This window comes from Anabrus simplex, chromosome 6 (assembly GCF_040414725.1).
Source record: "Anabrus simplex isolate iqAnaSimp1 chromosome 6, ASM4041472v1, whole genome shotgun sequence".
NCBI classification, from domain to species: Eukaryota; Metazoa; Arthropoda; class Insecta; order Orthoptera; family Tettigoniidae; genus Anabrus; species Anabrus simplex.
In genome coordinates, this window is record NC_090270.1 from 154638568 (window position 1) to 154654498 (window position 15931).

The 15931-nt window shown below is 38.5% G+C and overlaps 1 protein-coding gene across 3 annotated transcripts in view; it reads left to right on the forward strand.

Annotated features, from left to right (window-relative positions):
• The window catches only part of LOC136876233 (acyloxyacyl hydrolase), a 175554-nt gene that overhangs the window by 106798 nt on the left and 52825 nt on the right, over positions 1-15931 (forward strand). The window contains exons 9-10 of one of the 3 annotated variants that reach the window (XM_067150009.2): positions 2772-2945; positions 13290-14863. In XM_067150009.2, coding sequence (XP_067006110.2) covers positions 2772-2945; positions 13290-13418 — 303 coding nt within the window. In that variant the 3' untranslated portion in view covers positions 13419-14863. Of the gene's footprint in view, positions 1-2771; positions 2946-13289; positions 14864-15931 lie in introns of those variants that run through there. The other 2 variants (XM_067150007.2, XM_067150008.2) reach the window with 2 other exon arrangements.

A 15931-nucleotide genomic window follows, 5' to 3' on the forward strand; every position in this document is an offset into this window, starting at 1 on the left:
AGGAAGGAGGAAAGGAAGGAAGGAAGGAAGGAAGGAAGGAAGGAAGGAAGGAGGAAGGAAGGAAGGAAGGAAGGAAGGAAGGAAGGAAGGAAGGAAGGAAGGAAGGAAGGAAGGAAGGAAGGAAGGAAGGAAGGAAGGAAGGAAGGAAGGAAGGAAGGAAGGAAGGAAGGAAGGAAGGAAGGAAGGAAGGAAGAAGGAAGGAAGGAAGGAAGGAAGGAAGGAAGGAAGGAAGGAAGGAAGGAAGGAAGGACAGGAAGGAAGGAAGGAAGGAAGGAAGGACGGAAGGAAGGAAGGAAGGAAGGAAGGAAGGAAGGAAGGAAGGAAGGAAGGAAGGAAGGAAGGAAGGAAGGAAGGAAGGAAGGAAGGAAGGAAGGAGAAGGAAGGAAGGAAGGAAGGAAGGAAGGAAGGAAGGAACGGAAGGAAGGAAGGAAGGAAGGAAGGAAGGAAGGAAGGAAGGAGGAAGGATTATACAGAGTAGCGTGGGCATGAAGAGCAATATCAAACCAGCAATATGAACTGCTAATTCAATTACTAGCATCATCTCAAAAAAGTTCTTAGATTCTTAAAATATAATGAGCTTGTAGTGCTGGATGATAAGAATCCACTGGTGTATTATCAAGTGTAACCTTGTGCAGGTTAACAACAACTTTTTAAAATAAAAGAAAGGTAATTAAATTTAGGCGCGATAAACTATTACAACAAAATTGTTGCTGAATCGAACGACAACTAATGACTAGGGTGTGGAAGTGCAAGGGTCCTTCTTGGAGTGGTTCGTGAACTTTTGCAGATATAGGTTCAATTAAAGGTAATTGTTGTAAGAGAAATTTATTTTTATATAAAGTCAAAACCTCAAAAAATAAATACAATAGAAACGTACTCCATTTTAGAACGACATAAACTAGAAAATTAAAAGAAACATGGGAAGGGATATAATAAAATCGAAGTTACTGGTTATACTACACAGAGTGAATGCATTATGCTAAAAGGACTTAAGCCTACAGAAGATACCTCTTCAATTAATCAGTGAGATAGTACCAAATCTATTTTCAAGCTACAAGAAGAGATGAATTAAGTTTTACATATTAAAAGATAGCTTGACAGCAATCAAAGTTCAAAAGGGGGAAAAAAAAAAAAAAAAAAAACTTTGCAATTAACGTACAAACATTGATACAGATTTACTGAGGCCATACCAGGTCTTGCCTCAACACAATGTGAGGGTGGTAGTAATAGACAAAATATCCCATCATTTAATTTAAATTAAAAGATTTGGTTAATAGTGTTCATGGAAAACTCCTGCACATAATTTTAAATGTACATTACAATAATTTAAAACATAAGACCATAAAGAAACAAGTGTTTACCCCAAGGAAAGCTGTAACTCCCTCACGTGAGTGGGCAGCAATCCCGGAGCACGTCCACTCTCTAAGAGGACCAAATCTGAAAGACAACTCACTACAGCATGTCTTCAGCAGGAGCGCGAGCAAGTAGGGGAAACAGGAAATTAGCATATCAAAATTGTATACCCAATAGAAAGGCAGGATTTTAAAAAAAAAAAAATCCAGCTGATGAGCCCAAATGGCACGTCTGGGCGAAACTCTGCAACTGCACACGGCCTAACAACCCAAAAGCTGGTTCTTTTCCTGTGATTATAAGGCAGGATTTACCTTGACGAAAACTATTAACCAACGATGTTTCATTTTATCTTGACCAATTAAATTAACCTTCTTTTCTTACTGATGCCAAGTTCATTTAAGAGTTTCTAGAAATGTCCCAGTCTGGTGCGACAGGATGCAATGCACATTAAAATTGGCATGTTTATCATAGGGTACTCAAAAAGTTCCTACCAGGCAAATGCTGGGGCTGTACCTTAAGCAATAAGGCCACGGCCGCTTCCTTCCATTGCTACGCCTTTCCTATCCCGTCATCGCCATATGACCTATCTGTGTCAGTGCGACGTTAAGCAAATATTTTTAAAAAATGTTTCTGCGTAATTTTGAAGACAAAAAAATTAAATAATTGTTATCTAGATAAATTTATAATTTGAAATAAAGCACTTTCCAACTGTCACATCAAGTAAATATAGAATTTTAAAACTTTGCCCTGCAGATCACACCCATTTGACAAGTGAAAGATTCTGGTTTAAGACTTCAGGAAGTCACATTATCAGCTCTTTTCATTTGTCTGATTAAGTTTGTATAAGTTTTATATTTTATAATTCATTACTGTGGAAATTTATATTAGTGAATACTTACTTGTAATCCTGATAAAAAAAATTATTTTGGAAGTGAATCTTATATTTCTCTCTCTTAGTTCTGTAGAACAAAATACTGATTAATATACATGTTAAAACATTGCAATCCATTTGATACAGCATCATTAATTTTCTTACCGGGCGAGTTGGCCGCGCGCGTAGAGGCGCGCGGCTGTGAGCTTGCATCCGGGAGATAGTAGGTTCGAATCCCACTATCGGCAGCCCTGAAGATGGTTTTTCCGTGGTTTCCCATTTTCACACCAGGCAAATGCTGGGGCTGTACCTTAATTAAGGCCACGGCCGCTTCCTTCCAACTCCTAGGCCTTTCCTATCCCATCGTCGCCATAAGACCTATCTGTGTCGGTGCGACGTAAAGCCCCTAGCAAAAAAAATTAATTTTCTTTTCATTTTTTATTAAAAAATAGTCTGAATAATCTTGATTATTCCAGCCGCAAGGATCATTATAAATTTAGGCTGAGTTGTACTCATAATTAGAAATGAATGCTCTTTACATTTTCAGACATCTGTGAAACTAAACCAAGTATTACAAGATCTAGCAGTCTCAAACAAATTCTCAACATTTGAACTACATTACCTGGAAAATCCTATAATGCAAGTGTTCTCTGAGTGGAGGGCTCAAGGCAAACCTATATGGCAGCTCATAGATCCCATAGACAGTCTTCATCCTAATCAGGTATGTATTTAATCTCTAAAAACTCATATAAACCATGTCCTGATAAATGGGTTTACAGGTTGGGGCCCGTGGTGTGAAAGTGATTGGATTTACGTGGTGTGAAATGAGGCCAGTTGCCTAAATTCTTTAAATTTCACAACGAACATAGCTTCATATCCTTGGAAAAGTGTTTTAATAAAGGGCTTACTTTGCATGAGGTCAAAATGTTGTGCATCATTCAGGTACTATAAAATCTGTTTCAACCAGCCATCACAGACCATTAGGAAGAAACAAAGTGCTAAAGCTATGATTTCAAAACACAGATAGTCCTAAGGATATTGTGAAATCATGATTTACATTTATTTTATTTCTGTGTAATATCCAAAGCCATCTTGTTTCAGTTTCGACTCAATTAATTTTTAACTGTTCGGTACTTTGGTCTGCCGAAACTAATTATGAGTAATAAACTTATAAAGTGCCTGAAAAAGAAAACCATATGGTAAGATGAAAAATAAAACTTAATTAAAATAGAATGTCATTTTTCTTTCTTGAAAGATCATCATCAAATTCTATCAAATCACATTCAAACATTTAGACATATATAAACCTTTGTTTATTTCTGTTTGAAATGAGACAAAAGAGCATTAAGAGAAGTTCCAGATTTCAAGTTCATAAGTATTTAAACAGAAATAAACATAAATGTTTATACTGTTCTAAATATCTGAGTGTGATTTGATAGAATCTGACAATGTTCTTCCAAGAACAAAACATATCATTCTATTTTAATTAAGTTGTTCCTTTTTCAAGCATAATACTGTTACCATATGTTATTCTTTTTTTGGGTAGTTTATAAATTTATTGTTCAAAATCAGTTTTGGCAGACTGGAGAACCTAACAGTTAAAAATCATGAATGCTACTAGCTCACTTCAATAATGGAAGTGATTCCATACCACATTGTAATACAGCAAGAGAAAGATGACTTTATTCAAGAATTAGAGGACCACGTTGAGCAAGATAATGCTCTTGTTATGCAAGACCTAAATGCTCAGGTGGGAACTGTAAGGACAGGGTTTGAGGTGGTGATCGCTCAATCAATCAATACTGATCTACATTTAGGGCAGTCGCCCAGGTGCCAGATTCCCTATCTGTTGTTTCCTAGCCTTTTCTTAAATGATTTCAAGGAAATTGGAAATTTATTGAACATCTCCCTTGATAAGTTATCCCAGTCCCTAACTCCCCTTCCTGTAAACTAATATTTGCCCCAATTTGTCCTCTTGAATTCCAACTTTATCTTCATATTGTGATCTTTCCTACTTTTAAAGACACCACTTAAACTTATTCGTCTACTAATATCATTCCACGCCATCTCTCCGCTGACAGCTCGGAACATACCACTTAATTGAAATAATAACAGTAAGTTATTTATTAGACCACCTAATCAATACAAAATCTAGTCTTGGATGATTTACATTAATTTGTTAACTAATAGTGATACATGTTTCGCCTTCCCTGAAGGCATCATCAGCCATAGTCTTAACCTTAAATTAAAAATAAGCGTCTAAATAACATGTAATAATGAAATGAATTTTGAAATCTTGAAGTGATTTGAAGTAAGATAACATCAAAAATAACAATGATGGTTTAAAAAATACAATGTGATGAGATATAATAGCGGAAGTATTAACAAAATTAACATTAGAAGGCTGCTAAAATAAGTGTAATGGATAAAACAACAGATTGTTATACAACAAGTAGTAAGATTGCATAAAAATAAAGTTGATAGTCTGGCGGTTATAATTAGACGATGGCAAAAAATCGTATATAATCAAAGTAAAGAAGAGAGAATAAAAGTCAAAGGTTAGAAAATCTGGACTGAATTCATACAGAAACTAGAAGAGGACAGCAAGAATAAAAAAATTATTATATCAGGTGGCAAAAAGCAAGTATAGCGACTGAAGGAATAAAGGCCCTAGAGAAAGAAGTTGGAAACATCACTTGGAATTACAAAGAGATAAGAGATGAGATGGGATAGTATTTTGATAATTTGTACAATAGTGAACATTTAAATATCAAGCAACAGCAGAACATGACAACAATAACAACAACAACAAAAATCAAAATGTGGAGCCTCCTATACCATGAATGAAAGTGGAAAATGTCCTAAAAGACATAAGAAAATCCAACGCAACAGGCATAGATGAAGCAAGTGCTGACATGATCAAGGCTGCTGGAGTGCAAGGATTGCACTGGTTGTTTAGGGTTCTAAACAACATTTGTAAAGAAGTAAAACTACCTGGAGACTGGACTAAAGGAGTCATCATCCCTCTATTTAAGAAAGGAGACAGACAGAAACCCAGCAACTACATGGGCATCACTCTTCTGTCTCATGGACACAAAATAATGGACCCAATCATAGAACAGAGATTCAGAACCATAAATGAGGAGCAGTGTGGTTTTAGAAGGAATAGGACAACAACAGATCTAATATTTTCTGTAAGGATAATCATGGAGAAGCAACAGGAAAAAGGAAATCATGTCATCTTTATTTTCCTAGATACTGAGGAGGCTTATGGCAGTGTACAGAGATAAAAGATCTGGGAATGTCTTGAGAATAGTTCTATACCATGTGCTTTAATTAATAATTTCAAAATGCTGTATGACCATTGTCAGAGTAGTGTCCAAATAGGAGATTGATATTTGGAGTGATTTGAGACTAGACAGGGTGTACAACAGGACAGCGCGTTATCCCCACGTTTAGTCTTCATTGGAGTGGATGAATTAATGAAAAGAGTTATGAGACTGAACAACAATTCTTAGTTTAAAGCTCTTGCCTTTGCAAATATGGGCTGATAGTGAGGCTGAAGTACAACAGAAGTTGAATGACTGGAATGCTGTATTCAAGCAATTTGGTCTCAAGATAAGCAAGTCCAAAATGACTGTGTTGACTGTTAGTCGACAGAACATCGGTACTAACATCATTCTAGATGGATCCAAGTTGGAACTAGTCCATCAGTTCCATTATCTTGGCAGTGTAGTAACAACAGATGGCCGACCATCTGCAGAAATCACTAGTAGAGTACAGAATGGAGCACAGTTTTATCATCTTGTGAGAAAACTTCTTTGGGATAAGCAAGTTCCATGAAGATCAAAATTAGTACTCTACAGGAACTTTTTTTTTTTGTACCAGTTACCACATATAGTCTAGAAACCTGCATCCTAACCAACAGAAATATCAATAAACCACAAGCAGTGGAAATGAAGTTCTTAAGAACTACAATGACTTAGAAAACAAGGAGGGTCAAAATAAGAAACGATGAGATACATTATCTTGTCCAAGTGAAAAAATCCCTTACTGAACCTTGTCTTCCAACTTAGCTCTGTGAAACTCTAAGGATAACTTTTTTGATGTTTTCTTTATGCTTGAGAAAGGTTTTTGGGGCATGTTTTCAGGGAAACACAAATTGTAATCTCTGTAAAATGATCCATAGTGACATTGGGATTTCATGTTGAAGAACAAACTGCAAAATCATTGGTCATATGTCCGACTCGTTGGCTGAATGGTTAGCGTACTGGCCTTCGATTCAGAGGGTCCTGGGTTCGATTCCTGGCTAGGACGGGGATTTTAACCTTAATTGGTTAATTCCACTGGCTCGGGGGCTGGGTGTGTGTGGCATATTCAACATTAGAAATCATCCTATTATTATTATTATTATTATTATTTATTTTCCACTAATTGTAGTTACAATTTAGGGATGGTGAATGGAGAAAGGGCATAGCCCCATATACACAAAAGTGCCTCCATCACCACTTAAAATTATAATATACAAATATACAATTACATTCTACATGATGTTCTTATATACAGTTAAAATATTTACATACAGTAATACTCACAAGACCTGTTCAACATTCAAGTCATTCGACACACACACACACACACACACACACACACACACACACACACACACACACACACACACACACACACACACACACACACACACACACACACACACACACACACACACACACACACACACACACACACACACACACACACACACACACACACACACACACACACACACACACACACACACACACACACACACACACACACACACACACACACACACACACACACACACACACACACACACACACACACACACACACACACACACACACACACACACACACACACACACACACACACACACACACACACAGAGTCTCTCTCTCTCTCTCTCTCTCTCTCTCTCTCTCTAGAAACCCCACATATATTTTAGCTAGGCCGGCTCACTCATACACATTTACCGTCTCAATCACTCGGGACCCCATAACTTTCATCCAACCTCCCACTCATACTGAACATTCACACAGTAGATAAATTATGTTTTGTACAGAGGGTTTCGTTATATATACATCCGTTTTACGTCTTTACAGAAATTTTCTGCAAGTAGTTCTTTTATCTGCGGTGGGAGTTCATTCCACAACCGAGCAGAACGACTAAAGAAGCCACTTTGATATGATGCTGTTCTTGCAAATGGAGGGAAAAGGGACACACCTCGACCTCTGTGAGCGGAACGATAGTTCAGCTGTAAGCGGTTGAAAGGGTTTATATGAATGTTACCTGCGAGGGATTTTCTCAGGAAAGTAATATCTATTTGTTTACAGAGGGATGTTATGGAGGGCAGTGACCTGGCTGTATTTAAATGACCGTGTTGAGTAATTAGTCGTTCTGCTCGGCGTTGAACTCTCTCTAGTTTCGTCATGTTCTCCACTGTAGTAGGGTGCCAGGAAGGAAGCCCGTACAACAGTATTGGCCGTACTAATGACAGATAGGCTGTCTGAACGGCTTTCTTCCTGGCTCCCAGTAGAGATCTGCGGATGAATCCCAGGACTCTGTATGCTTTACACCTTATTTCCTCAACATGTTTATTCCATTTTAAATTGCTGCAGATGTGAATGCCAAGCAATTTTATTGAGGTACAAGGCATCAGGTTTTTACCACACAGTGAAATTTCGTGTTGTAACTGTGATCTTGCTCTAGTAAAGCGGATGTATTTACATTTCTGTACATTTATACACATTCTATTTATTTTGCACCACAGAACCACGTTATCGAGATCTGACTGTAACTTATTTACGTCGTTCTCATTGCTAATGGCTCTGTAAATGATGGTGTCATCAGCGTACTGTGCCATAGAAGACGATACACAACCTGGCAGATCCAGCGTAAATATTGTGTACAGCAGCGGCCCTATCACACTACCTTGAATCACACCCGAGGTGACCGAGGTTTGTTTTGACCTGGCCCCACTGAACACAACGCTCTGCGTCCGACCTACCAGGAATGATCGAAACCATGCCTGCAGGTTGCCTTGAATGCCATACTTGTTAAGTTTTAACAACAGTCGTTGATGAGGTACTTGATCAAAGGCCTTACTCCAGTCGAGAGTTACGCAGTCCACTTGGGATATATTAGACTGTTCCAGGGAATGTTGCCACTCATCAATTACTGTTGTTAAAAGTGTAGTACAGGATTTTCCAGGGAGGAATCCATGTTGGTTGTTATTCAACAGGTTTCTCTCATTCAGAAAAACCAGCACATGTTTAACAATTAGGCGTTCCATGCATTTACATAAGCCAGATGTAATAGAGACTGGGCGATAGTTGTCTACATTTTCCCTGTCACCATCTTTGAATACGGGAACGACATTTGCTTTCTTCCATTCTTCTGGAACAGTCCCACTGTTCATTGAAATGTTAAATATTGCACAGAGAGAAGGTGCTAATGCTTCTGCACAGCGATGGAGAATTCTGGCCGGCACGTTGTCTGGGCCGTTCGCAGCATGAGGTCTAGTTCTCCGAAGACTTGTTGCGACCTCGTTAGCAGTGAAGTACAAGCTAGTTAGGGGCAGAAAGGGAGGGGTTGACCTTGGAGTGAACATGTCTTCATCCTTGTCAGCAGTGGAGAAGTTATTTTTAAATTTACTATTGAATGTGTCTGCTATTTCTTGGGGAGAGGAAACTGATAGTCCATTGTACTTGAAGACGGATGGAGCACTTTTGCCACTTTTGTTTCTAATGAAAGCCCATAGCTCTTTACTATTGGAACTAAGGCTGTGGATATATGAACTGTAGGCATCACGGATTAATGATTTGAGTTTGTTCCTAGCCAGTCTGTACTTCTCCCACCTACTGTCACTTGGGTTTTCCTTCCATTTCCTGTATAAACAATTTCTCTTTCGAATACCTGATGTTATCTCTTTATTGATCCATGGCGTTTTTCGCTTATTAGAGATAGAAACTTTCGGCACAACTTGATCGACACATTCAAAAAATACTTTTTTCCAGTTTTCCCAGATCTCGTTGATATTTATATCGCCGGTGAAGGACGCGAGGGGAATAGGAAGACTTTTTGATAGAAGAGAGGAAAGATCATTCCAGTTGGTGCGGGAAAAATTATATATTGTTCTGGAGTGGAGTTTTGGGGAGGGTTTTCTGTAGCTCAAAGTTGTAATTATGGCTTGGTGATCACAAAATCCAGGTATTACGTCCAGAAACTGGACGGATGATGGAGAGTTAGTAAGGAACAGGTCTAGTGTGGAGTGGGAATTTTGAGTAATACGAGTTGCCTCGAACACTAACTGATGGAGGAAAATGTCGTAGAAGGTGGAGAGAAAACTATTAGCAAGAGGATTGTTTGGTACTGGGGCGGCATTTCTAGACCAAGTAATTTCAAGATTGAAGTCACCAGCAATATAAATTGCGTCATAATTATTCTGTACTTGTTGCACACGATCCAGAGAGGAGAGCAAGGCATCGTTCATTGTTTGTGAGGACTTCGGTGAACGATATACAGATCCGATGAGGAATTTATTACTACCGCACGTAATTTCTACCCACACGGCTTCAGCTGTCGTCTCCAACTCGGGACGTCTAGTTTGATTACTCTCTGGTTTTGCGGCAATAAGAACTCCGCCTCCTGTGGTTAGAGTGCGGTCCTTACGGAACAGGATGAAAGAATCTGGTAGCACTTCTGAGTCATTAATTGTGTCTGAAAGCCATGTTTCACTGATACACACAACAGAGGGATCTAGGCTTGAGAGCGAAGCGAGAATATATTCTTTTCTACCTGGACGTAAAATGCTGCGTGCGTTAAACGCAAAGAGAGTTAGATTATTATTTACATATTTACAGTTGTAGCTATTTACAGAGTCACTGGTAACGTCACTGGTATTGGTAAAGAAAGAGTTCGTTAGTGGCGGCATTTCGCATTGCCAGCAAGTCCACGTTCTTCCTCCCTTCTTTAATTTCCTGTATTCTGAAGTAGAAATTTGTGCACATGTCCTGTGACTGCTTGACGAACAATTATTGCAGTTTACAAATAGTTGATTACGACGCCCGCTGCTTTCACATATTGTACAATGCTGAGGTCCGGGGTTCAATTCAATGTCTCCAATTAGCGCGAGAGTTAGGCACCACAGTGGCCGCCCAGCAATCGGAAGTCTGACAACTCTGCCTTCCCCATTACGACGCGGCCGCCCTACCGCCAGCAGCCCAAGGCTTTCACTGCCACACCAAGTGAGACACTTAAGAGAACATTTCTCACTTACCAAGAGTTTTTCCAGTAGATGAACCTTCTTCAAATCACCACAAGATTTATCCGAATGCACTGTTACACTTTTCGTGTACGTCACGGCACTTTTTATCAACAAAACTATGATTAATGCACGGAGAACACTTGTAACGACCAGCATGCACGCCGCCCTCATCTTCACAGACGTGCAGGTCGCCTAATAGGCCGTCTACTAGAAAAAGACCTTCACCAGACCTCTCTGGAGGCCATACGCCATTATATATTGGTCATATATTACATGGAAAGTTCTGTCTAATATTTTCCATTCTATGATTCAGGTCATTGTTAAGTTCTAAAATTTTTCAAATATGACAGATTTCATTCTGTTACATTTTCTTGTTTTGTAGCTACTCTCTTCCATATTATTTTTAATGCCCTCTCTGGGTCTTGAAGCTGGATAGCATAAAGACCAGCTGTTTTCTTGGCAAAATGTTAAGTGAATTTGGAGGTTGAATATTGAGGTGGTCATACCCTTAACAGTGAGGGAATATTTTCGTCTCTCTTATAGAACATTTGAGGGCCCTTGAATGCAACAGCTATATCATTCCCTTCATGCATGTTACAGAACTCTTGTAGGACAACTATCTCACACTCTAGGGGCTTGTAAAAACTATAGCAGTTGAAGAGATGTTAAAGCAAATAATACAATTGTTTGTTAATTTTGGTTGGGTTACTTCATTACTTGCTTCCTGCATATACCCATCATTGACAGGTTCAAAAAGGATCAAGGTACAACTACATAATGTTGTACTACTGGATAACACAGTCAAATATAGCTTACTCAAATGACCCCAACACTTCCTGGTAGAAAGCATTTTTTGTGCTACCCTGTGGTGTGCAAAGAAAAAGTGCAGATCTGCTGACCCGGGAGTGGGTGATATAGAGCTGTCCATGGGAGAAACAGCTCGAACACACATCAACGCCTGCAACTTGAAGTGCCTGCCCTTAAGATCTGTTGATAGTCATTGTAGAGCATACACTTGCTAGAAATTGCAGGCGTTTAAACTGAAAAGGTTAAATATAACTGAGCTGATCACTGGCAGGCAGTCATCTCTTCAGCTATTGTACCTTCGGAATAGAGAATGAAGTTTGAGCTGTTTCAACACATACATATAAGTTAATTTAAAAGAAGTAGCGGCAACTTTATAACCATGACATGAATTTGTTTGGTCGAGAGATTGCAGTGAGGAATGATAATATGGTCGTTCGCGGGCAGCGGAATGCATCTGGATTGTTATCACTGCTGGATAGTCGGGTAGGGGAGAGGGGAATTTTAGAAATATCCAGCCTGTCAAAAATTCACATATGACAAATGTTACTGCAAATTAATTTCAAAAGTGTTTTTCTCTAACATTCCTTCCTAAACCCAGTATTAAGGGAGATATTTCAAAGTTTGCAGTCCACACTTCCGTATAAGGTAGTGTTCAGATTTGAAATTCAAAACGAAAGGTACCCTAAACTTTAATCAAGGTCTATCTTAGTCTAAGTACTAAGTTTCAACAAAATATATTCAGCAGTTCTTGCATGATGTTGGAAAAAACAGACACAGAACATGTTCCTTGCATCATTTAATTTCAAAAATTCTGAAACAGTAAAAAACTGAAATTGCCACCATACCAGTTGTTAAGCACATTTTGAATTGGAATCTCTGCTATTCCGTATGACAGAGTGTAATCTACCAGAGACAGATGAAACGAAACTTGCCATATCCTAGAAGTTTTACTTTTGGAACCAGATGTCCCTAGCTGAGCTTATCAGGAGCCACCGCCATGTTGGATCTATAACCTATACTTCACAAACTGGGTATTGAAGTCTTATTGCCACACATTAACTAGGTTAAAAAAAAAGGTCCATTTTTCTGTTTGGTATATGCCCCACAAGTTTCTGATCAGATTCATGTGATTCAGAGTTAGTGGCACGAACGCTCCAGGACATCTGGCTCGGAGCTGTCCTCAAGTAATCAGTTTGTTACAGCTCGCTGTGTCACTCTGGTGCCAAATGGATCTCTAACGGCTGCTGCAGGTGCAGTACGATCCACCACAGCATGCAGTAAATACAGCGGTCTTCCCTCTCCATAGTGGCTTGTGTGCATCCGAACCCCGGTCTTCTTGAGTCAGTGCTTTCTCGTGATCATTGTTGCCAACACAGGTGCACTGTCGATACATCCCTGCCAAGTCTTTCTGCAGTATCGTTGAAAGAACATCCACCTTCTGGTAGCCCTATTACAGGGCCTCGTTCAAACTCAGTAAGCTGCTGATACTGCCTTCTTTGTATCCTTAAAGACATGTTTGACTCGCACCAATCTCACAACATCAACATCGTACGATGACTAACGCTCACCATAGGTCATAGGTCATAGTGGCGCTAGCACCACTCTTCATTGACTAGCTCGCAAATTTGAATTGGCATCATCTTTTGGATGTGCAAACATACCACTGGAATTTAATTTGTCTAGCACAGCTCTTTATTGGTGTTATGATTTCATTTTCTGCCAGTTATATTAGAGCATGTTCTCTAATCATGTACACATTCCATATTTGATTTCTTTTATATTTATTTGTCTTATGAAATTGAAGTTAAGAATGCAGAATTGTATTGGTGGTGTTTATCAACTAGGTAGGGATAGTCAAATATGTAGAACCTACATATTTTACTCTTTTCCTTCTTTTCTTCTTTATCAACTGAACTCTTTTATATCATTGCTTATGTTCTGTTTCAGGCTGCTCAACCTCTCATAGCTGACACATTTTGGAAGGATATTATGCAGAAAACACCTCGCATTTTTGGACCTGAAAACCCCAACAATGCTCGAATAATGCAACTATTTGGAGACCAGGGTGGCCATTAAGTAATTTATGCTTTGGAGATTTCCAAATAGATTTCTTCATCAGCAGGATCATTACTGTATACATCACGTAGCAGGGTGCATTAGATCTTGAATAGTGTGTCCTGATATTAAATAATTACAGAATGCAAATGATCGTAGGAGATCGTATGGTAATTTGGAAAGAGAACTTTTAACGACTATTTCCATCAAAGTGCTTCATGTGCAGCTCGCTTAAGTTTTGAATAGTACAAAAACGTCCTTCTGCCCTGTCATGGTGCCATTAATGACAGTCGTCCACATTCATCCTTGGATTCTCATAACGTTGTTTTGAAGCCATAATGGGTTATGTCCTTTAGAGTTCATACCTTTACTTAGAGAGGAGAAATTTTCTTGCTAAACAGGAATTTTTTTTTGTGTATTGTCTGGTGTATGAATTACCCAAACTACTTGTGTAAAGAATTTGATTTTAAAATACAGCCAGATTAGTAAAGAGTTATTCATCGTAGATGCTCTTAATTTGGATATGTAGCAAGTAGTAAGCAGCAGAATTATGTAGTCTGTTCTTGTTTTAACTTTGTGCTGCAAGTTTTTTTCTTTTTTCTGTTGAATTATCCTCATTATGATGAGTATATACTGTGCTCTCAGTTTCTGAGCTAGTGTCATTTTGTATGTTCAAAATGTTACTGCTATAAGAATGCCATGACAAATAGGGCAGAGAAATTCATTGTGAACTCTCATAAATACTCATTTTACTGTGATGCTCTTTATCAGTCAAAATCATTAAACATTTGAGAAGCAATTCTCCAAATCTATTTCTTGATAGTAGTTCTTAATTGTAGTGGATTGTCACCCCAGGTCTGCAAGAAAAAAGATAGAAAAGTACATGCATAAACTTTCATGCCTTTCAGTGATCATTGTAAAAGTCTCTGTACACAAGTCACACACCTCCAAAATTTTATGTTCGTTGGTCTCTCATTTTTCCATGCCTCCATCGTACACTGTACTAAATTTTTTACATCTTTGTTTGGTTGATATAGCCTCTGAAATTATTGTTATGAATTGCTCTTATCAGAGATATGAAAAAAAGAAAAATGTTTCTTCTAAATCATAGTTTGAAATACAGCAAACTCTCAGTTATCCGAGTTAATGCGGATCCTAGACTGCGCGGATAATCCTAAATACACATGTTCTTACCGGAAACTGCACACTTACTGTATTTACAGAACATGCTACATATCGCATTTGAAAGCTCACTCTACTACTTACGTGTAGCTCTCCGGAAACTGACTACTTATTTACAAAATTACATTTAAAAGCTCACTGTATTTTGTATGACTTGCTCTCAGTTCACTTTCAGGAATTAATCGTGTAGTTTTTTCTGTATCTCTTTTTCATTCACATCTTTTCTGATGACAGTCCTCATTTTTTGGAGATTCAGAACATTGGTGTAGTCAAACAAATTTTGTCTTGCATACTTTAGTAATAGTTCAACACATTTCAGTGCTTCAGCTTTGGCGTGCATGATAACGGGTTCTTCAGTCGCCTTACCTTTGCTCTTCTCCTATACCAAACACATTTTGTTGACTATATCTGCATCATATGGCTGATGAAATCCCAGTTCATAGGGATTGGTTTTTACCACTTGTAGATGTTTTCATCATTACGTTTTCACAACCTGAAATTTGTTTCACAAGATCTGTTAAACAAGTAGCAGTATCACATTCCTCATTGCTAAAACCTTCAGAGTCACTTTCAGCAGAGTGTGTTGCAACTTTCCTCCACAAGTGAGCTATTGTTGTACTTTCATGTTGTCCCAAGCCTTACAAATGCCGTGGATTTCATCAAGCATGTACAGTGATTTTCAGAAACTGAGGATGTCTGAAACCTTGCACAAGCTGTTTTATGAGGTTTGATCAGCATTGTTGTTTCACAGCCATGATCACAGCTTGGTCTATTGGCTATATGAGTGATGTACACATGGAGGAAGGTACCTCACAAAAATCATTCAATCATCTGAAACATGCACATCTTCTGCAAGATAACAAGTTGCTTTGTCTAGTAAAAGAACAGCTCTTGTAAGTAAGCCTTTTGTCTCCAAATTTATATGCACTACAGGAAGAAACATAAAATGGAATCAGTCTCTGAAGACTACTGTCTATCCAGGCTCCCTTCATTTTTCCTTTGAATGCGCATGGTTTGTTTTTCAATTTGTCTATAACAAGTGGCTTCAATTTGTGTTCACTCGTTGAATTTGCGCAGGAAAGAACAGTTAGCCTTTCTCTGCTAGGCTTATGTCCGATAGCATGCGCTTCATTACCAAGGCTAAAGTTAGTGTTGGCATGCCCTTCCAGTGCAGCAATAATAATTATTAAATTAATGCCGTAATGGTCCACCCTTTTCAATACTATAATATGCAATATTATTGAATTACATTACTAAACTAGAGACTAGTTTCGGCCTTGGCTGGCCATCTTCAGCCTTAATGTAATACATCTAATAACTAAACAAATGTACACACACACAATTGACATAAA